Source organism: Carassius gibelio, chromosome B12 (genome assembly GCF_023724105.1).
Source record: "Carassius gibelio isolate Cgi1373 ecotype wild population from Czech Republic chromosome B12, carGib1.2-hapl.c, whole genome shotgun sequence".
Lineage (NCBI taxonomy): Eukaryota > Metazoa > Chordata > Actinopteri > Cypriniformes > Cyprinidae > Carassius > Carassius gibelio.
Window position 1 is genome coordinate 13413869 of NC_068407.1, and position 23215 is coordinate 13437083.

The 23215-nt window shown below is 36.1% G+C and overlaps 1 protein-coding gene across 5 annotated transcripts in view; it reads left to right on the forward strand.

Moving 5' to 3' along the window:
• Positions 1 to 23215, forward strand: part of LOC127969530 (sorting nexin-29-like) — a 138069-nt gene that overhangs the window by 36046 nt on the left and 78808 nt on the right. For all 5 annotated transcript variants that reach the window (XM_052571571.1, XM_052571570.1, XM_052571569.1 and 2 more), the window contains one exon: positions 16928 to 17034. In XM_052571571.1, coding sequence (XP_052427531.1) covers positions 16928 to 17034 — 107 coding nt within the window. The remainder of the gene's footprint in view (positions 1 to 16927; positions 17035 to 23215) is intronic.

Below are 23215 nucleotides of genomic sequence, written 5' to 3' on the forward strand. Positions count from 1 at the left end.
TTAAATTTAAATTGCGAGTTGCTTGGAAATTAGATGTGAGGTGGAGGCTTGTGAGCTGAGTATTTGAGAGCTGGTTCGGTTAGTGAAGGTGTCATTTTTAATATGCTGGTGTCTCAGTTCAGGTAGCACAAGATGAAAAAGCCCACAGCACTGTATGTGATGCCTGTTGGAATGGAGAAGTACTTCATGTAAATTCTGTCCTTGATTGTGGCCGCTGTGAATTACACACTGTCATTTGCTTCAGGGGAGACACCAGTCGTTCAGTAATTACAGCCCATCCTTTAATGGGTTTCTTGATCATTATGTTTAACCCTACTAGATGCTTATGAGGATGATGTAATAGAAATATGACTTTAAAAGAATGGGTCCTTGCCCGCATAACCCTAAATTAAGCCATTAGGGTTTACCTGAATGATTTATAGTTCAAATAAAAAAATGAGTTATGCAATTACCTTTTTAATAATGGACAAGTAGTCCCATTATAGAGACAGTATATTTGCTTTTTCTTAAGATATCCGTAAACTAGCAATGAAATATTTTGATTTTGTATATGGTAGCACACTTGGTTTTTTCTTTTTAGAAACAATGTTAAATTCTTGAAAAAGGGGGTTTGATCAAACTAGCACATTATTATTCAACATACAGTACCAACCGTCAGTGCTGCAGGGAAATATGAAATGTTGCTGAAAAAAGCTTCCTCTTTTGCAGTTCCCCAAACTTTGAGAGGCTGAAGGAGCTTTAACTTTTTTGGGGGCAGGAAAAAAAATAATCCTTGATCGTTTTCTTGGAACAACGGGTTTCTTTTTGTCAGAGCTCTCTTAGATTCTCTGAAGAAATGTTGCCCCCACTTCAAAATATACTGCACTGGTACTTCCTGCATTTGGAAGCAATGTTCACACTACTGTTTTAACACATCTATTCAGTATTAGATGAATCAAAAGTGATTTATACTGTTACGAGATGTTACTAATGGCTGCTTAAAATTCAGTTTTGCCATCACTGTAATAAATTATGTTAATAATCACAGTGATTGATTAGCCCACGTTGTAAATTACTCTCTGTGTCCAACGTGTACAAATGATTTAGATGACTGAATTTGAGAACTGAAATTAGAACAACTGAATTCGTATCTCATAACCTGTAGCCAGCTGCCTCTGATGCCCCTGGGGACTGTGGTATAGCTGTCTTCTGCTCATGGGATATTACTGTGGGTCAGAGGTGGCACACTGATGGCCTCTCCAGCGGGATTCGTTTCAGCTCCCTCCAAAAGAACGTGCTCTCTGTCCCTGCTGATGAATGCTGGGAGTGTGAGGAGACTATCGTAGCCAGTGTCAGGCAGCTAGCTCTCATAATAGAGCATGATAGCATCAGACTAGCATCGAGGCCCTCTGCCAAGCAAGATATGGCCTCCTCTGCACTCTTTCCCAAAGCTCAAAATAGGAAATGTCTAAATTACACTTGCTAATAGCATGCTGTGATGGCGATTCTTCTATTTTGCCCTCCCGTCGCTTGGTTTTTAATTCCCTTTCTATCAGGAACAGAGCACATCTCATTTGATAGGAAATGAAAGGCTTTCTCTTATCAACAATTTGAAAAGAAGAGTAGCGGGGGGCAGGAGAGGACTTTTGCATGTGGCCATGTCTCAGAAACCCAACCTTTTTGTAAACAGATGGGGATATCAGGACTTTATGCACACACCACACTTGCTCTCATTGAATGATTAAAGGAACTGATTAATATACTAATCAAATGCAAAATCTGGCTTAGTTCGCTGCATTTTATACTTTAAGGCTGCAAAGATTAGTGTGATGGCTTTTTGAATCCAAGCCCCCCACTGTCCAAAGATATTGTCCTCTGTTATCTCTGCTGCATTTGTGACAGTGCTTCTTTTTTCTAACTTTTTTATAAACAAAAAGTGGAAATAGGTTGATATTTTTTAAGTTACTGATATATTTATATTATATGAATAGATTTATGTAAATTAACCATGATTCATGTTGTGAGTCCAGAATACTCTAGGTTCTCTGCAAGCTTCCCAAAGAACCAGTAGTGATTGAGGAAAAAATAAATATGACTGCAGTTTCAGTATTGATTTTTTTAGTGTATTTAGCATTTTAATTAAGTTCATTTTTTAAATATATATAAAGGTAAATTATTTTTAAGTTGTTCTGCTTAGAGCCCTGCACAGGCCTAAAATGTAAGTCCTAGCCCGGCCCTTGCCTGAGATGCTCAGACCCTATCTAGGCCCTTTTCTGACAGCTCTTGGCCTGAGCCCATCTTTTTTTTTTTCTCCAAAAACGGCTTACGCCCGTTTCACACATACTCCGTCTGCGGTGCGTATGCGTTGCGTATGCGTTGCGTATTTTTTTACGCACCCATGTTAACGGATTCCAGCCTTCACACTGCACGCGGTTGCGGTCCGTCAGTCCGTTCCAGGAGCAGTGCGTCTGCAGCAGTACAGCGATCGTTTACTTACAGACTCTATTTTTGCTGTGCTGCATCCGCTGAATTAAAGTGACAGCGCGTTGTTCGCGGTAAAAATGAACATGGATTGACACAGAAATGCAGTCATTTCACAATAAATGTATACTAATAAAAGCCTACTGTGTTTCACACGCAACACATGGGTTTTGGCTAGATTTAAAACAAGAAAAGGAGCAACTTTAGAGAAACAAGGCAACATACATATGCACTTTTATGGAGGCAGAAAAACAAAGTTATTTAAGTTTGATTGCGTGTAATAAAGATTTAAATGCAAAAGGCACGAGAGTCGACTGTGTCTGTCAGTGATGAGTTTTAATTTTGAATGTTTGCTATATCCTAGCAAGAAAAGTACGCTAATGTTGTGTTGAAATGTGTTGCAGCTTGTTTCAGCAACTTATTATAAAAACCTAGCAGTCAAATGCAAACGCGCCCTGTGTGAAAGCACAATGAGTCCGTGCTGCTTCAGCACAACATACGTAACGCACACGGACTGCATACGCACAGCAGACGGATTATATGTGAAACAGGCATTATTGTTGTCTCCGCTATTATATTAGTTCTGTTTTGTTATGAAATGTAATGAAGTGATTATATTTTGTTTAATTTTTTTCTTTGTTAATTTAGTTACATAGTTTGTTACATATAAGTTTTAGTTTTTTTTTAAATAATGTCCAAGCAGCCAGTGGCAGCCAGTTAGTTGATCACAGCCTATATTTGATCAATTTAGCTTTCTCAAATCATCACTTTTTTGCCTAAAATAAAATCTATAGATATAGAAAAGTTTGGTCATATCACAATGTTAGTTTAAATGTTGTGAATTCATGTTCAGAATGTTCATATGAATGTGATAGTTGGCAGATGCATAAAGCACAGCGTAATTTGAAATCATGAGTTTAAAGTTTAAAGCCTTCACATCTGTCCGTCACACAGAACACACGATCATGCTGGATAAAAAATGCAGACTTGACAAGATCTCACAGCTGGATTTGGCTAAATTTGCAAGGTTTGCGAAATTAAATGTTCATTAGTCATTCAAAGATTTGTTTAAATTATATAAATGCATATTTGCTTAATGCTGATGGGCAAATGATAAGGTATTATAATGGATGCCTTTCTATTACTAATACTATAAAATCAGTGGTTATAATACATTCTGGATACATTAATTCCTTTGTTTAACCGTTCTATCTGATTATAATTATAAGATTTCTATAGACGGTTTCAACGGCAACAACATAAACAAACATTACTGCACATGCGCACTTTTGTGGCCCTAACTTAACTTCCGGTAGACTTCCAAATAGAAGTCCCTCTAGAGTATATATATATTTTTTGATAACAAACTAAATATGTTTGCTTCGCAAATCAGGTGGACTTAATGAAAATGCAAATAAAGCCCGAGAAATAGAGGTTTCCCTAGTAACAGCTGTATTTAAAGCTGTTATTTATTTATCAAGCACATAACATGCAAGTCTTCCTTCAGAAATAGTGATTTAAAAACACCCGTGCCTCGTTTTGATATTTAAACATATAAATGTAAGGAATTATTTTTATTAAATGTGCAGTACGTAACGTTATTCATGTTTATTCAAAGAAGCCTTTTTGAAAATCGATCAGGAAATTTAACATAGGTCACTCATCTGCTACAGCATTGCACTTGCGATATAGTTGTTTAGTGAATATGTTTTTATCATATTTTTGCTTTGGGTTAGTTTTAGGGTAGGGTTTAGTGTAGGTGGTACATCATTTTCAAATATTGTTGATTATTTGTAGAACCACTTGTTGATTTCTGAACTTGTGCAATACGTACTGCAATCAATGTAATAAAAAGCTTTTAGATTCAAATGTATCTTGTTTCGGATAGAACTGAACACATTTTTAGTGACGTTAACTGGACATTTTGAAAGTGTCGTAGAATGTCCAAGAATGCCGGTTTTCTAATCAGCGGTTAATTCCATCAGGTGCGTGATTTCACATAGAGCAGCTGTTACTACACAGAGCCGTTGTTAACTGAGAAGATGGGCCAATTAACGCTGAAAATTAACGTGATTTGCGCATCTTCTCTATTAACAACGGCTCTGTGTAGTAACAGCTGCTCTATGTGAAATCACGCACCTGATGGAATTAACTGCTGATTAGAAAACCGGCTTTACTGACGAGATGCGCATAACGATCGGCCGATCGTGATCGGAGCACCCCTACTAGATTGTTAGTTTAGGATACACTTTAAATTTAAAACGAACTGGTGTGACATATATGAAATCAGACCAAAACAAATACCACTTCTCAGGTATTTCAAAGGTATTTCTCACATTTTCCTCATGTCATCAGTCCTTGGGGCTGATGGACAAAAAATAAAAACATTTCTGGGCATGATTAGTATTCAGACGTTATGTAGGACTCCCCTACCACATTCAATAACTGGCCTAAAATTGCCTCTTGAGCAGAGGTGGGTAGAGTACCCAAAAACTTTACTCAAGTAAAAGTAAAAGTAATTCTAGAAATATTTACTCAAGTAAAAGTAAAAGTACTAGTCTTGAATAGTTACTTGAGTAAGAGTAAAAGAGTATCGGATAAAAAATCTACTCAAGTAGTTAGTTACTAGTTACTTTGGGTCATTTATACGGAGCCTTTTTTTTATATAGATATATAGACAAAAATGTATGTTATGTGTGTGTGTATAAATGTATATATTTCATCAGCCTTTAATCCAATTTATGTAATTTATTATAAAACCCTGTCTGTTTATTTAAGTAACAAATATAGGTGTCATGCCATAACATATTTTTAATACGACTGACTTTATTTTAAATGTGAATTTAACATTGAAAGTTAATGTGATATAAATATTGCTACTAATCTTTCATTGTTCAGAAAGAGAGCAAATAACATTTACATTATTAAACATAATTTTCACTGACAGTCTAGATTTCATTCACTCTCAGAAACTACCATTAAAATCACTGAAACTGTTAACACTGTGAAATCAATATCTTAATTATAGATTCGTACACACATCTGCACTTTGTTGTTTCTGACGAGAGAATTCGGCAGAAAGAGGTATTCAGTAAGTGAGCGAGTGAAGGAAGCACCGGCATTTCAGCGATGACTCATCGGAACACCTCTGATTGGCCATTGCATTCAAAAGCTCAACAGAACCGTGTGTGATTGGTTAATGCGCAGCGCTGTAAAAACGCGTCTGTCTCTGGCTCAGCGCCAGCAAGCGATCACAGATCTGAATTTAGCAGCTGATGATATGACTTGCTGAACGTACTGGTGTGATTGTATTAAAATTAATAAAATCTTAATCGGCTATTCTTTGTCTTTTGGAAGCTGCATTCAACCTGTTATAAGCCACACACGTACAACAAACTAATGTCACAGTGGTATGGTGTACTGTAATCGAATGTAGCCCAAGTTATTACCTGTTAAACAGTAGACAGCACACGCGTTCATCTAATAAGGATCTCCATCGCAAGCAAAGAATAGCCTTTGCAGATTAGCTTTCAATTCAGTGCAGTTCCATAGCCCCGTTTTCAACGCGGCTAATATTCTTAAACGTTACAACTCTGAGTGAACCGCTTCAGAGCTCAGCGCGTGCAGCATGGAACTGAACGACTCAATCAAACTGATTCATGAACCAATTCACTCGTTTGCCAATTGGTTTGATCAAGCCTTTGAACAGAGTTGACTCAAAAGAATGAATCATTCGCGAATGGGCATCGCTCATTGTCGAGAGAAAAGTAGACGGCGCGTTTGGAATAAACTGAAGCATTTATTGCATTAAGATAAAGTAACGAGAGGGGCCTCGCCCACAGTAACGAAGTAAAAGTACAGATTTTTTCCCAAAAAATGTACTCAAGTAAGAGTATAAAGTACCCATCTTTAAATATACTCCGAAAAGTATTCGTTACCCCGAAAAATTACTCAAGTAAATGTAACGAAGTAAATGTAACTCGTTACTACCCACCTCTGCTCTTGAGACTACTTGTTTTGCTTTGTTTTTTGGTGGCTGAATGTTGAAATAATTGATTTGACCTACTTTAACATTTGTCATTAGTCATCTGCAAGTTTATCAGCGAGGTGCATTTAATTAAGGCGTAGAGGCAAATTAATCATCTGTAGGCTCTGGTCCCTCTCATGGGGAGGGGATTTCCCTTTAACAACGTCAGGACTATTAACACAATAATGAAAAAGCAATTAGATTGACTTTTAGAAATGGCAGTCAATTACACTGACTGCAACTAGATTGTTGAGTGTCCGATAATGTAGCTTTCCACTAATAAAAACAAGCATCCCCACCACCCCTTTCACTTAAGCAGAGCAGGATGAGCTAAATGACCCAAAAGCTCTGGTTTAGGGGCACTCTGTATACCTCAAGTCGAGATGGCGTTTGTGGTGACTCTTATAACTGGCCATCAATGAATGTGTCATTCGTGGGCTGTATTAAGACCACTGAAGGGTAGGGGAGGATGATTTGAATCCTCATTATGGCTTCTAGCCTGTGATGTTTTAAGAATTTCACGATTTATGAGCCACAACAAGGCTGGTTCCATGTTTTCAGTGCAGCAGACGTTATCAGGTCAAGTTAAGCTAATAGCTTTGATCTTAATGTGAATAATGAGGATTTTATTCTAACACAGATACACACAAGTATACACTTTTAAATTTATACTAAAGAACTATACAACTATATGTGAAGACAAGTGGGAAATCGGGGGTGATATTTTGTAGTTTTTTTTCCTAATGTTTTAGAAGATTTTTTTTTTACTAGTGAGGTGCACTTTAGAATAACAAAACTGAAGTTTGTTCTGGTTGATGTACTCCATTACACATGCTTTTAGTTTCTTAAATTAAAAATGAAATCAAAAATTAAGTGTTGGATATAAATATTGGATATAAAGGATTTTGCATACGGTGAATCGCAGCCATACTGATGTATAGAGAGACATCAAACAGATATGTGTGTGTGTGTGTGTGTGTATATATATATATATATATATATATATATATATATATACACGTATATATATTAGGGCCGGGACTTTAACGCGTTAATTGAGATTAATTAATTACACAAAAAATAACGTGTTAATTAAGATTAATTAGTTACAGAAATTTTTTTTTGCTGCATTTTTAATAACTTATTTTTGCACTGCGGAACGTTTCTCACTGGATGAGTTTCGGCAGACCGATTATACTGAAGCACCAACTAGCGTTCGCATATCACCGCAGCACATGATCGAACCTCAAGTATCACCTCAACGCAAAACATATAGCAGCTAGTGTGGATTTTACACTTTATGTTGAACTATGTATTATTTTGTTGGTGCAACTGGCAGTTTATGTTAAACTCTTTATTGTTTTGGCCAAGGTTATTGAGAGTTGGACTTAGTATGTTATGGCCTCTGAAGCAACAGAGAGATGTTTTCTAATAGTCAGGGTTTCCAATGTTCTGAATGTAATTGACAGTATTGTGTATTACTTAAAAAACACTTTATAGAAGGTTCCAGCACCTATAAGCTACCTGAATTTCTGAAATGTACTATTTCTAAATTGCTTCTAAATATGCTATTGCTACACTTAATGGCAAAAATTGCACTGGTCTGCTAGACTTGGTTGAACAAAAATAAACAATATTTTGTTGCTTAAGCTTATGTATTCAGTCATTATTCAATGGTATACTATAAATCCATGTGAAAAAAAATTACTTTGCACTGTTCTCAGATCAAATATTTATATGCGATTAAAATGCGATTAATTTCGATTAATTAATTACAAAGCCTCTAATTAGATACATTTTTTTAATCGAGTCCCGGCCCTAATATATATAATATATTGTAATCACGATTATGAGGGAGCCATATGACCCATAGATAGTGATAAATATCAAATATGTATTTCCTGTAAATAAGGTTGCTACAGTATGACGTCTACATTGTAGAGACCAGCAGAATTTCAAACAAACAAACAAAAAATCCTCAAATTATTGAAAATAATTAAACTGTCCATAATAAAAAAGCAAAGGACAAATACAATTGAATAAAAAGATACAAATCAAACAAACTGTGCTTTAATTATTTTTATGCAAGTCTCAAGCAGTATGATTATTTCATTATTCACTATACTATTTATTATTAAAGTCCCATTTATGTTTTAGTTTGGCTCTAGTTTTGTATTTATTGCAGTTTATGTGAAAAAGTTCATGTGGCGTTGTACAGACTGCTATAGAAATAAATAATCAAATGTAAAATAAAACATAGCCCACTGTGACTTTAAGAGCCGTGGTTTTGGACCACAAAACCAGTCTTAAGTCGCTGGGGTATATTTTTAGCAATACCCAAAAAAACACTGTATGGGTCAAAATAATAATTAATTTCTGATTAGAAATATGAATTTCTAAGAGCTTAATTTGGGCAACTTTAAAGGTGATTTTCTCAGATTTTTTTTTGTTTTTTCGCCCTCAGATTCCAGATTTTCAAATAGTTGTATCTCGGAAAAATATTGTCCTATCCTAATAAACCATATGGAAATCTTATTTATTCAGCTTTCAGACAAAGTATATATTTTGAAAGTATTTACATGTATATATTTATATTAATATAATTTATATTATATAAATATATTTAAAATATAAGCATAACATTTTTCTTAAATACATGCATGTGTGCGTATTTATTAGTCCCTCCAGATAAAAGCGATTATGCGATCGCCTGATTTAATGCATAATCAGCCAAGGGCTGCATATTTATGTGGGGGTCGCATTTTTTCAAATACGCCGCACTTTCGCCGCATAAATTGCCGATTTCAGGAAGCAAAATATGCGGAGGTAGCATGATTTTATAATAATAATAATTTTCGTTGCAATAAAGTCACATATATCTTAGCAGAAAGTTGAAAAATGTTGTGTTTACTTCACACAAGTAAATTGCCATTATTTCCCAATGGGAACCTTATGAAGTGACGTAATTGCACGACGTGAGCATCATCTGTGAAGCCCGCCGTGAAACCAGGGTGAAGGACGCAAATCATTCTCATCTGCCAACAAAAGATGCGCGAAGCAGTTACCCGGTGTGTTACATGACAGTGGGGGCAAATTATTTTGAGAGAGGGATGAGGATGAGGATGGCGAATGATAGGCCAGTGTTAGAGGCTACGCAGTTAGTTTTCATTTTCACAGTGGACTGTTGTAGTTTCATTCAGAAGTTGATGAACCTCTACAGTTGTAAGATTGTACTTTTTTTTTTACAGAATAGTACCAAAACCTTACAGTTGTAAGTATATTAGTAGTATGTAAAATAATTTAAGTTGCAGTAAGAGATTGCACTTTGCAATTCCTGTTAAAACAGCATTTGTTTATTTGTGTGTATATTTTATTTGTATTAATTTTTACAGAAGTAGTTGTAAAGCTAGAGAACTTGTTTGACTCAATGTTTTGTAAGTTTGAGCCATGTGTTAATTAAGGTCAGAAATAAAACTTGAATGAGAACTTAAATATTATGTGATTTAGTATGCTTGCTTATCATAGGAAATCATAAGAAATGACTCTTTGCAGTAAGGTAGTAGCCTAATCAAGGATTTTTGCCCGCACAATCACAAAAATAATCAGCGTTTTTCTGGAGGGACTGATTTATATATACGTAATATACGCAGTACACAAAGATATGTAAACAAAATACTGAATTACAATGTCGTCGAAAAGTTAATTTATTTTAATAATTTGAAATAATTTCATTTATTTCAATAATTTTCAGTGGTGAGTTTAAAACATTCCAGCTGTCCCCCCAGAGTGATTTTTTTTAGACGACTGCTATTTTTCGAAAGTTCCCCTTACTGTTTCCATGGCGATGTGTCAGGTTTCAAAATTGTTTTTCAGTGGTTCACTGGGCTACACAATCATGGGAAATACTGCTGATCTGACAGTTGTCCAGAAGACAATCATTGACACCCTTCACAAGGAGGGTAAGCCACAAACATTCATTGCCAAAGAAGCTGGCTGTTCACAGAGTGCTGTATCCAAGCATGTTAACAGAAAGTTGAGTGGAAGAAAAAGATTCACAACCAACGGAGAGAACCGCAGCCTTATGAGGATTGTCAAGCAAAATTGATTCAAGAATTTGAGTGAACTTCACAAGGAATGGCCTGAGGCTGTGGTCAAGGCATACACACGCGTCAAGGAATTTAGCTACAGTTGTCGTATTCCTCTTGTCAAGCCACTCCTGAACCACAGACAACTTTAGAGGCGTCTTACCTGGGCATCTATGGGGTATTGTCAAGAGGAAAATGAGAAACAAGAGACCAAAAAATGCAGATGAGTTGAAGGCCACTGTCAAAGAAACCTGGGCTTCCATACCACCTCAGCAGTGCCACAAACTGATGACCTCCATGCCACGCCGAATTGAGGCAGTTATTAAAGCAAAAGAAACCCCTACCAAGCATTGAGTACATGTACAGTAAATGAAGATACTTTCCAGAAGGCCAACAATTTAATAATTTTTTTTTAAATTTTTTTTATTGGTCTTATGAAGTATTGTAATTTGTTGAGATTGTGAATTGGTGGTTTTTTGTTACATGTGAGCCAAAATCATCACAATTAAAAGAAACAAAGGCTTAAAGTACTTCACTCATGTGCATTGAATTTATTTAATACACAAGTTTCACAATTTGACTTGAATTATTGAAATAAATGAACATTTTCCAAAAACCTTCTAATTTGTTGAGATGCATCTGTATATATGTATTTATATATATATATTGGACACACCTTCTCATTCAAAGGGTGTTCTTGATTTTCATGACTATGAAAATTGTAGATTCAGACTGAAGGCATCAAAACTATGAATTAACACATCTGGAATTATATCTGGAATTATATACATAACAAAAAAGTGTGAAACAACTGAAAATATGTCATATTCTAGGTGCTTCAAATTAGCCACCTTTTGCTTTGATTACTGCTTTGCACACTCTTGGCATTCTCTTGATGAGCTTCAAGAGGTAGTCACCTGAAACGGTCTTCCAACAGTCTTGAAGGAGTTCTCAGAGAGATGCTTAGCACTTTTTGGCCCTTTTGCCTTCTGTCTGCGGTCCAGCTCACCCCTAAACCATCTCGATTGAGTTCAGGTCCGGTGACTGTGGAGGCCAGGTCATCTGGCGCAGCACCCCATCACTCTCCTTCTTGATCAAATAGCCCTTGATGCCTTCAGTGTGACTCTACAATTTTCATAGTCATGAAAATAAAGAAAACTCTTTGAATGAGAAGGTGTGTCCAAACCTTTGGTCTGTACTGTATGTGTGTGTGTGTGTGTGTGTGTGTGTCAGTGTTAATTTCGTTGACTAAATATTTTCGTCATTATTTTCGTCACGAATATATTTTTGCCGACGAAAACGAAACGAAAACTAAAATAGAAGGCACTGATGGAGACTAAAACTATGACTAAATTGATTGACATTATCGTCAACGAATAAAGGACGAGACGAAAATAGACTGTGACGAAAATCAAATCAGCAGACGGGAGAGATGCGAGGAATGAGCAAAAGAACCGGCAAAACAGAACAGACTGCATGAGAGAAGAGAACCAATCAGAGCCTGACTTATTGAGACGTGAAGCGAAGGTTTTCAGTTTTTATGAGCTCCCGGGAAGTCGGCATTCGAAGAGGTGATAGGGACTTTAAGCAACAGCCTCTGGTGGAACGGCAACGCCATTCTGGCGTTGTATTGCGCCTGCGCGAATTTAACTGCTACTTTCTGACGTTCTAATTTAACGGTCTACTACGGGAGAACAGCTGATTTGCCAGAGTCGCTACAAAGTGAGAGGTTAGGTAAATAAATGTTATGTTTTTAGACTTATTTACATCATACAATATTAAAAACTCCTCTTCTGACAAAAGATTGTCATTTAACGCCAAAAGCAATCCTTCTCTTGCTTTTTTAAATTATATATATTTTTAGATCTCAATAAATGAATTAATGCTGCGTTGCGCTGTTCTGTTTTACCGTTGCTTAGTGACTTTTACGTTCTTGGCTAATGGCTACAGCGGTGTGACGGCAAACTTCCGGTCGCTGTAGCCGTTCCATTCGCAGCTGTTGCTTAAAGTCCCTACTGTCTAAAAGAGCGACAAAATGTCCACAGCTCACTTCACGTTTGACGACGAACAAAACAAAACAAAGTGTAAAGCACGCGGAGCGCTCATTCGTGGCAAGAACACAACCAATTTGAAAAGACATTTACAGACGAGCCACCCGGACATTTTCTCAAATGTAATTTTACAACGATGTTCTTTTGTTTATTGAGCTAAGCAAAATTGGAATAGTGCAGTGCGTAGATGTTGTAGCATTAAATATTACGAACTGAAAAGTACTGTAAAATAGCCCCTTCTTCAAATTAGATGCGAGCACAATACTAATACGTAATATCATGATAAATACATTTGATTAATAAGAAGGTTTAGTATATTTTATAATGTTCTACTTGTTGACAATATCACAAATATTTCTATATTAGTCATGTGAAACATGAATGTTCACATCCTATCATTATACATACAAATCTAGCAATATTTTAGTATTTAAAACATACAATATTGCTAGACAAATGAATACCTTATAAAATCTTGTTACTTTTTTTATCCACCTAGCTGCCAACTTATTAAATATTTACTTTAAATGTATGCACTTATTGTTCAGCTCAGCTGTAAGCTTTAAGGTCCTGGACCTAACGTTATTTTTCTTTTATTGATGGTCAATTGGCAGCTAGTTATTGTTTACATTATCATGACAGTGTTTGTTGCTGCATAAAAGCTTTTGAATCGAAATAAAGACACAGTTGTGTTGAAATAAAGTTGAATTTGTGTTTTATATATTTTGGTTAAGTTTGTTTCCTATACCAGCTGTAAAAAATTGTCTAGTAAATCTGTTATTGATTTTAGTCTTATTTTAGTGGACTAAAATACCAAGCAATTTTAGTCGACTAAAATACCAAGCAATTTTAGTCGACTAAAATAAGACTAAAATTAAAACAAATCAGATGACTAAAACTTGACTAAAACTAAAAAGAATTATAGTCAAAAGACTAAGACTAAAACTAAATTAAAATTTCGTGTCAAAATTAACACTGGTGTGTGTGTGTGTGTGTATATATATATATATATATATATATATATATGTGTGTATATGTGTGTGTGTATATATATATATATATATATATATATATATATATACACACACACACACATGTGAATATATATATATATATATATTATGTGTGTGTGTGTGTGTGTGTGTGTGTGTGTGTATGTATATATATATATATATATATATATATATATATATATGTGTGTATATGTGTGTGTGTATATATATATATATATATATATATATATATATATATATATATATATATATATATATATATATATATTATACATTTCAGATGTTTGTTGTTTATTCAGTGGCCTGATTACACAGCAGATGCCTTTCTTATTGCAGGAAAACAACAGCCAGTGATACAACAGTTTGTGCCATATGTAGATTTAGAAATTCCCTCAAGGATTTTGTTTTGTGATATAAAAAGTGAAGTATAGGGGGAAAATGTATAACAATTGCTGTGACAAACTCAAATTTACACAAAAATGACTAACCCAGTAGAGTACCTTTACTGAAACAAACACAAGATGAATTTATTGAGGTCCCTACATCAAAGAGAAAAAAGCAGAGCATCTCAGTCTGTGCCTCCTCTGTCTTTTAAATCACCTATTGTTGGCTAATTTCTCCAGTCTGATTGAGGTCAGATGTTGATGGAGAAATAAGGGGTTCAGAAGTGTAAGTTGGAAGATTATAAGCAAACTTGTTCTTCAGAACCCTGTGCGTTTGCCCTCTAAGGTGCAAGGAGTGTTTGGTATGCAATTTCACGTCTGGGCGTCAAATTGACTGTGTCCTGTACTTAGTAGAGATCGCTCACTGATGGAATGATACGCTGTTATCTCAAGCTGTCTCACAGGAAGGGACTGCTGCATGATGGGAAAATGGATGGAGATTACTTTGATCAACACTCTCATTAACTCTCTTAGTTTTTTCTTTTTTTTGTCTTCACCATGTAAACAGATAATAATTTTGCATATGTCTGTCAAACTTACATTCATTCACTCACTCACATAGTAGACTAGAGTAAGATTTTTCCCCCTCTTGGTTTTTTGAAATGCAAGTTCTCTAAGGACTTTTTTGAATTGAATTTAGAAAAGAACCATCTGAACTTCATAAAGAAGTTATAAAATATAATGATAACCCACACCACAGTCTCTCAGGGCAGCCCAGACCGAGAGGATCTATTCTTTAATTCAGGGAGCTGTTGTTGTTGTTTACAGTCTTTACAGTCATTAAAACTTCTCTAATGCCTGAAAACAAATACATTTTCCCAACATGCCCTAGTCAATGAGGGCAACAGAAATTAGGTCCACTGCTATTAGATGTCCTTCTGTTTGGCATAGCAATCAAATATAACGTTTGCCTTAATGTAAATTACCCTTACATATACAGACCTCTAATCTGTAGTTACAATTTAGAAATTGTATAAATTTTTTATGGTCACAATGGCGCGAATAACTTTTTAAACCTTATACACGATAAGCCTCAACAAATGTCAGCTTGTATTAAATTGGAGCATTGATTGACAGTAGATGGCTTTGTGCATTGTGATGAAATCGTTAATAGAGAGTTAGAAATGTAATATTGTTTTGCAATTGTATTATTTCTTTTGACTCATATTTAATTATTTATTGTTGGATTGTACAATTCTAGTGTTGATTTATCCACCTTTTAAAAATTAATAATTGAAATGATGATCCAGTTTGTCATTTAATTTATTTATTTCTCCGTTTGTTGTTTATTGTTTATTTGGATCCTCATCCCCCAGCTTATACAAAGTGGTTGATAAACCTGTGGTCCACATACAGTTGATTTTTAGTTGATTTGTATTTCTTAGTTGATTACCAGTTTCTCAACTGATTATTGAATTTTGGCCTCCATATGTAATGTGAAATCTGCTGTGACGTGTCCAATTTTTTTCAAATTCTCTGACACAGCGTAAACTCTTGTGTATAGTTGTTCTGTTTCAAACAGTGTGATAAACTTCACAAACAACATTTTCTATATAAATGTATTTGTTATTAATATATTCATCCATGACTGTGGTGGACTTAAATCAAGGTTGAGCTGCACATTGCCAGTGATTTGGGTGCAGTCCACTCTTGCTGACAGTAGTAGTGTGTGAGTTAGTGGGACACATAGACTATTGGCACAGCACTGATAAGACTCGGCACTGAAGTGTCGAGCAGCTGTGTGCGGGTGAGCTGATAATATCCAGGATTGTTGACTTGTACTCCATAGACTTTTTCCACTGCTTTATGACAAACTTTTCAGCTGAGCACCACCTCCTCTTTGCCTTCATTTTTACCCCAGTAGCTTCGTGCCCTCCAGAACCTTTGTGTGCATATCTCCACTATTCTGATGATCCAGCCACCCTTTATCAGCCAATTGGTGTTAAGATGTGGTCACACTAGGCTTTTAGCTTGCAAAATTGCTTTTGCCCTGACTATGAAAATCAGTGACAGTCAATTTGTGACTTTTACATCCTCTCTTGGTCAAAACCATCTTTTAGCTTTTCGCAAAAGAAAACATTTTGCATGTAATTTTGTTTTCGCCCTGGAAATATCAGGATTTTCTTTCTCCTTTGAGAATTAAGAAATGAGAGAGTCTAACAGCTGTTCTGTTGAAAGTCGGCCAGGTCCAGGGTTTGGTTTATGTTCTTATTGCTTTCCTCGTCTCTGCTGTCCTGTGGTGCCTCGAGCAACGTTTGTGTTGTGAAAACTTGCAGATTTTAATTGAGTTTTCAATTGGTAAAAGATTCTGTACTGCTGCTTATGAACTCAGCGGATCTCAGCCGTCACAGGCAGCTCAACTGAAACTAGATTACACCGGATTTAAAGGCTACAGCTACACAGCACTGGAGGAAGCCCAAGTTTACTGGTGTGAACAATGGGCATCTCAGATTTTATTGTTTTTCCCAAACTTTCACAAGACATAATCATATTACTAAATCTTTGTAACTTGCCATAAAGCTGAAGTGTGTAGTTTCTTCACCTTTAGGGTAACCAAACTGCAGATTGCAAAAATAATTGTTTCCAGATATGTTATGCTGCATCATCTTCGATGTTCATCAAACAGATAATACCGCACCAAACTCATGCCACTGGTTGTGCTGGAAGTTGACTACTGTAATACAGTTTTATTTTACTATGCACAATAAATTTAGGTAATATTTTAACATTTATACAATGACATCCTTTTAAATGCTTGGGTTATATTTATATGTATTTAATTTAAAGGCTGTTTTGAATTTTTGTCATTTGATTGCACTTCTTAATGTGTATTACATTTTGTTCTCAGCATTAACCATTCAAAGGAGTTGTGACGGTCCCCTTCCAGCTCCACAAAATCGATCTATAGCTGATATAGAGGAGCTGGCTTCCAACTATGAGCGTAAACTCATTGAGGTGAGTACTGGAGCTACCAAAGCAAGCAGCACTTTTATCTGTATTATATGTTCTGTAAAAAAACTGTTCATATCGGCAGCATATTCGCCGAATATGGCTCATATCGGCCGATAATATCGGCAAAATGATTTATCAGTCGGGCTCTAGTAAAATGTCAGCGTATACAGCATGCCGATATTGGATTTGTATCTTTTTTTTAAAACCACATTTGGAAGTGGGTCAAAAAAAAAACTAATCTATGTCAGATGTGAGCCCCAAAAAAAACATTTTACTTTTGTGCCAGTGTAAACGCAGCCTTTGAAAGGGACTGAAATGTAAAAAAAAACATTTTGTTTTGGTGTAAATGTGCATTGAACTCATATCGACTGGACAATATATAATGGAGGATGTAGATACAATTGATATATAGTTCTCACTGCTGTAATAACTTCATATTCTACTTATGTTTTGGGGGAGTATCTTTTAACTTATTTATGTTTTTATAGTAGTGTGTATTTTTAAACAAGTCATTTATTTATGGGTCCTTTTGCTTAGCTGTCGGCCTCAATAAGGTTTTTCAAACATGGGTGTAAAGGCTGCCTCCTAGTAGTTTTTACATTTACATACAGATCTGTGAAGGCTTTATTCAATTTTGGTTGGCAAGCAGGCATCCTTTTTTGCTTCTGCCCGGATTTGTAAAAGTGTTGCATTTTTCTCTGTCGACAAATTTAGCATATTTATTTCAGTTTCCACAAGAGCAGCAGTGCATATGGACCATATAGAAGTTTTATTCCATTTGTGGTGTATTTATGCAGCTAAATGAATATTTTTAAAGTTCTGCTTCTACACAAAGTAAAAGCAATGGTATCTTGACTGCATTTGTGAGTTATTGTGTGAAATTATATACTGTAAAGACCTGTATGTACATCTATAAATCTGTTTAAATGATTGATTTCACTATTTGTTTCTGCCACAAGTGTACAGTCAAGCATACTGGCATGTTTCTCGTGTGCCAGAAGCACTGTAAGTGTGTACTTACATCATCTTAAATGCATCAGATGATTTGAAGATGTCATCATTCTTCTGAAGTAACACCAAAGGAGCCTTGCATCTTCTCTCTCTCTCTCTCTGCTACCCACACACTTCCTCTCCCAGTCTTCTTTCAAATTATCACTGTGGAATACTCTTCCTCTGTCTTGGAAGCTGTTGTAATACTATCACACACCAGTTAATGGCCCTGTGGGATTCCAGGCACAGAAAGTGTTCATACTGCCTGTTTTGCTGTGAGCTCTTGTGCTGTGACCTCAGATGGACTGTGGAAGAAAAATGAAACGTTCTGCAAGAGGTAGTTTGGCATATACAAGCGAGTTCCTAAAACATTTCTTATGTGAAGTATAAGAAAAATAAATAAATTAAATAATAATCTTTTATTTTCTTATTTTTTAAACACCAGTGACTTCCCAAGGTTGATGAGTTCTTCTTTCAGTTTAACTTATAGTATTGTAAGTAGTCTTCTAAAATGAGAGTGATTACATCAAATTGAAGTTTAAGCTTAAAGGGGATAAGGGGATGTTTCTCAGCTTTGGCATAGAACAGGAACAAACAATCAGTTGAATTAATAGACCTAAAATTGTTAAAATTTTTTTGGAAAAACAAATAAAGCTGGCCTAATATCCTGTACTTCCAAGATCATGAAGAGTAAAGAAAGACATATACTGTAAGTCATAGTGGACTATAGTGGAAGTCAATGGGTAGTACTGTGAATTCACTAATGGAAATCTTACAATTTGTAAGAGAATGTAGTTTTTGTAACTTTTTCATTCATAAAAGTTTTCATTAGACTACATGAAAGTTTATTCATGTTGATATTTAATGACACTATTGTCAATAATGTCTTCAGGAATTTTGGAATATTCTTTTGAATTATTGTTATCATTATCATTAGTAGTAGCAGTCTCTGTTTGTTCATTCTTATTAAGAATAATCTAGTATAGCACTGTATTTCACAGTTCTGTTCTGCATGTTAATACTTTGTACTTATAATAGTAATTTCAATAACTACAGTAACTGGGTAATAACTAGGTATTAACCTACCCCTAAACCTAACCTTAACCTATGTAGTAACCTTATATTACCGTACTTTCACAGATAAGTACACATGCTGAAAAATAAAGTGTTACCAGTAATCTTATCATAAACGAAAATAACATTTTCACGAAGAAACGCTTATATTACTGTAATAAAAATATTTTTAACTCCAACCATCCACAATGATATATTTAGTTACACTCAGATGTGTCACAGTGTGAAAGAAAACATCTGTCACTACTTCTGTTTCATTGTGACTATAAGAAAGACGTTAAGAAGAAAATGGAGGGAGTCTAACCACAGGTTTTTATGAACTGTTCTCTTTCTTCGTGGCTAAATGATTTCGAATGGGCAACCTGTGATGAATAAGATGATCCTCACCTCTTGAAGGTGCTTTGAAGTCTGGAGATCTGTTCTGTTTTGAGCAGCAAAGGTCCTAGTAATGGTAAGAACTACTGAAAATCCCTCTTTGATCCGAGTCTTCATTAGGGATGTGATGTGTGATCATCACTACAGGGTCAGCATGTTTACTGAACCTCTGCTCTACAGTCTTCACACCTGAAGGTCTCTTAAAGGTTATGACAGCTGGGAGTCAAGTGCGGTGGTAGAGGAATATCATTGCAGTCGCTGCTTCACCGCTCCAGGTGAGTACAGGCTAATGACCCAGTCAAGTAGTTTTAATTAAAGGACTTTTTTGGCTAGTGTCACATCAGACTGTATGAGGCATTACATTGAGACCACTGCCTCACATATCTGCTTGTTTTTCACTTGCTCACTGATGATGGCATTTCAGTACAGCGTGTGGCAGATTAAGTAATTTGTCATTAGGGCTTGGCGATTATAGTTAAAATGCTTACAGTAAATATATTTTAGAAAGGTTTTTTCTTAATCAGAGAAAAACAAAACGGCAGTTGTACCATTCTGAATGTGCAGTCATAAAGAAATGGCTTTCTGTGACTTTCCAAAAGAGAAAAACACATCGATAGATTGACTATGCTGTTTAGATGAGAGGAAGATGTCAAAATTGTCAGCAGTTGCATTAGATTTTTTTGTAATTTAATGTCAAGGTAAAAAAAAAAAACTATGGTGGCCCAGTTGTGCACAACACAGCAAAATCTCACAATGCATAGGACTAATTTCGTTGAGTTGTGCTAATTTTGTTGTCATGCAGCTTGTTGTCATTATGCTGTGGCTTGTTTCCGTTGAGTTGTGGCTTGTTTCCATTGTGTTGTGGCTTGTTCCTGTTTTGTTGTGGCTTGTTTCCGGTGTGTTGTGCTTGTTTCCGTTGTGTTGTGGCTTGTTTCCATTGTGTTGTGGCTTGTTCCTGTTGTGTTGTGGCTTGTTTCCGGTGTGTTGTGCTTGTTTCCGTTGAGTTGTGGCTTGTTTCCATTGTGTTGTGGCTTGTTCCTGTTGTGTTGTGGCTTGTTTCCATTGTGTTGTTGCTTGTTTCATTTGTGTTGTGGCTTGTTCCTGTTGTGTTGTGGCTTGTTTCTGTTGTGTTGTGGCTTGTTTCCGGTGTGTTGTGGCTTGTTTCCATTGTGTTGTGGCTTGTTCCTGTTGTGTTGTGGCTTGTTTCCATTGTGTTGTTGCTTGTTTCATTTGTGTTGTGGCTTGTTCCTGTTGTGTTGTGGCTTGTTTCTGTTGTGTTGTGGCTTGTTTCTGTTGTGTTGTGGCTTGTTTCCGGTGTGTTGTGGCTTGTTTCCATTGTGTTGTTGCTTGTTTCATTTGTGTTGTGGCTTGTTCCTGTTGTGTTGTGGCTTGTTTCCGGTGTGTTGTGGCTTGTTTCTGTTGTGGCTTGTTTCCGGTGTGTTGTGGCTTGTTTCCGGTGTGTTGTGCTAGTTTCCGTTGTGTTGTGGCTTGTTTCCATTGTGTTGTGGCTTGTTTTCGATTGTGTTTTGGCTAGACATGTGGTGGTATTCGGTAATGCGATATATCATGGTAAAGAATATGCATGATATTGTTATCGTGGGCACTTCTAAATACCGTAAAAGTAACGTTAAGTCTTTGAGAACGGGTTTCTCAAGACAAGTGGTGCATCAGACCAGGGGCTCATCTCCTGTTTCCAAAATATGGTGTTATTTCCCTGTCAAATGTCGAGAGCGCATTATTATAGCGCGAAATACATTAATATAATGTGCGAGTGTGAATCTCTCTGCTCGCGCATGGAATTTAATGTGCCTTTGCGCAAAATATAATGTGCCCGAGCGTGAATCTCTCTCCTCTAGGGCGGAAAGTAATGTGCGGAGCGCGAATCTCTCTGCTCGTGCGTGGGAACTGGGCAATCGCAAATCTCTCCTCTTCGCTTAAAGTAAGCGTGTATGAACACGTTTTAAGTGCAGGTATACTCTCTGAGTGAGCCCAGAGAAAATTCTTACAAGAGCAACGTGTATCTGAGAGAGCGCGCCCAGTTCCCGTGCACGAGCAGAGAGATCCGCACTCCGCACATTATATTAATGTACTTTCGCGCTACAATAATGTGCTCTCGACATAGGTGAAAGTCATCATAGCTCGTGTAGTATAGACCCAGCTCCCAACCCGACTTTGAGAATGGATTAACTGCGATATTTTTTTTTAAATCTCACGTAAACGCAGCACGTTAACGCCGATAACGGCCCACCACTAATAATTATACATTACAAATTATTCAGAATTTGGAAAGCATTTTAAGAATGCTATTCCCATCAACTGGTCAAAATGCACAACACTACGCTGTATGCTGCTTGAAAGACGTGTGCGTTCTGATGAAAACAAGCACATTTTCAATGCTTCAGCAAATTCTCACTGACCCTCTGATGTCACATGGACTACTTTGAAGATGTTTTTATTACCTTTCTGGACATGGACAGTAGACCGTACATACATTTTCAATGGAGGGACAGAAAGCTCTCAGACTAAATCTAAAATATATTAAACTGTATTCTGAAGATGAACGGAGGTCTTACAGGTGTGGAACGACATGAGGGTGAGTCATTAATGACATAATTTTCATTTTTGGGTGAACTAACCCTTTAAGCAACAGAAAAAAACGGAGACAGACTAAATCCAGAAATACAGTGGCAACGTCTCCATGACTTGAAGAAACTAAAATTAAAAGGGTTAACAAATTAAAAGGGATTAATGTGTCCATGTGGTGTGGCGTCCTTTTAGTGGTGGTGTAATTAAAGTTTGTGCCTTAGAAACTGGGCCCAGTGGTCATTGCTAGAGAGGTGTTATGTCTAGTGGCCACCTGTGTCCATCAGGACACCTTGTGCAAGGGGGAGACCAGACTCAAGAACTTCATAGCTGTGACCCACCTCGTAGCACCACCTGCTCACATTATACCTTCTGGATTCGGCACAATAGGTTGGTCACGACATTGACCATATTATGAGATAGGGCTGCGTGATAAATCGCACATGATATTTAATGCACATCTTGTCAGTAAAGCCGGTTCTGTAATCAGCGGTAAATCTTCATCACCTCCACACTTTCACATGGAGCAGCATTAACTACACAGAGCTGTTGTTAAACATCGCAAGTGATTTATCGTCCAGCCCTATTATAAGAAACACATTAGGAATAATATAGTATGTTTATGTTTTGTTTGCAAAGTTTTCTGCCTTGGTAAGTGTAAGTCAATCCTACCCAATACTTAAACTTAACAAACACCTTACTAAATATTAATAATGAGCAAATTAGGAGTTTTATGAGGTAGATGTCATAGTTAATGGTATGTTAGAATTGGACCTTAATTTTAAATGCTTAAGTGTTCTATATTTTTAGTGGTTTCAAAAAGTAACCTTTCATTTACACATTCTGCAGCATTATGTTTATATCTATGTATGCATTTATGTATTGTTTTGTATTGTACTTATTGATTGTATGTATTTATAAAATGACATAAAAAAAATATAGTAATTAGAGCATTTAATCTGTATGAAGTATGACTGCTACTATAGTGAAAGTCAATATGTTGTCTGTTCAGTGGGGTTTCTAATCATGTGTTCGCTATAGTCATTTAAAGTTGGATGTAATATTCATTTACTTGGTTTGATGTACTTTGTGTAATGAACTCCAGTAACAATTGATGATAATGATCATTCCCTCTCATTTTAAAGCTCAAATTTTCTCTAGT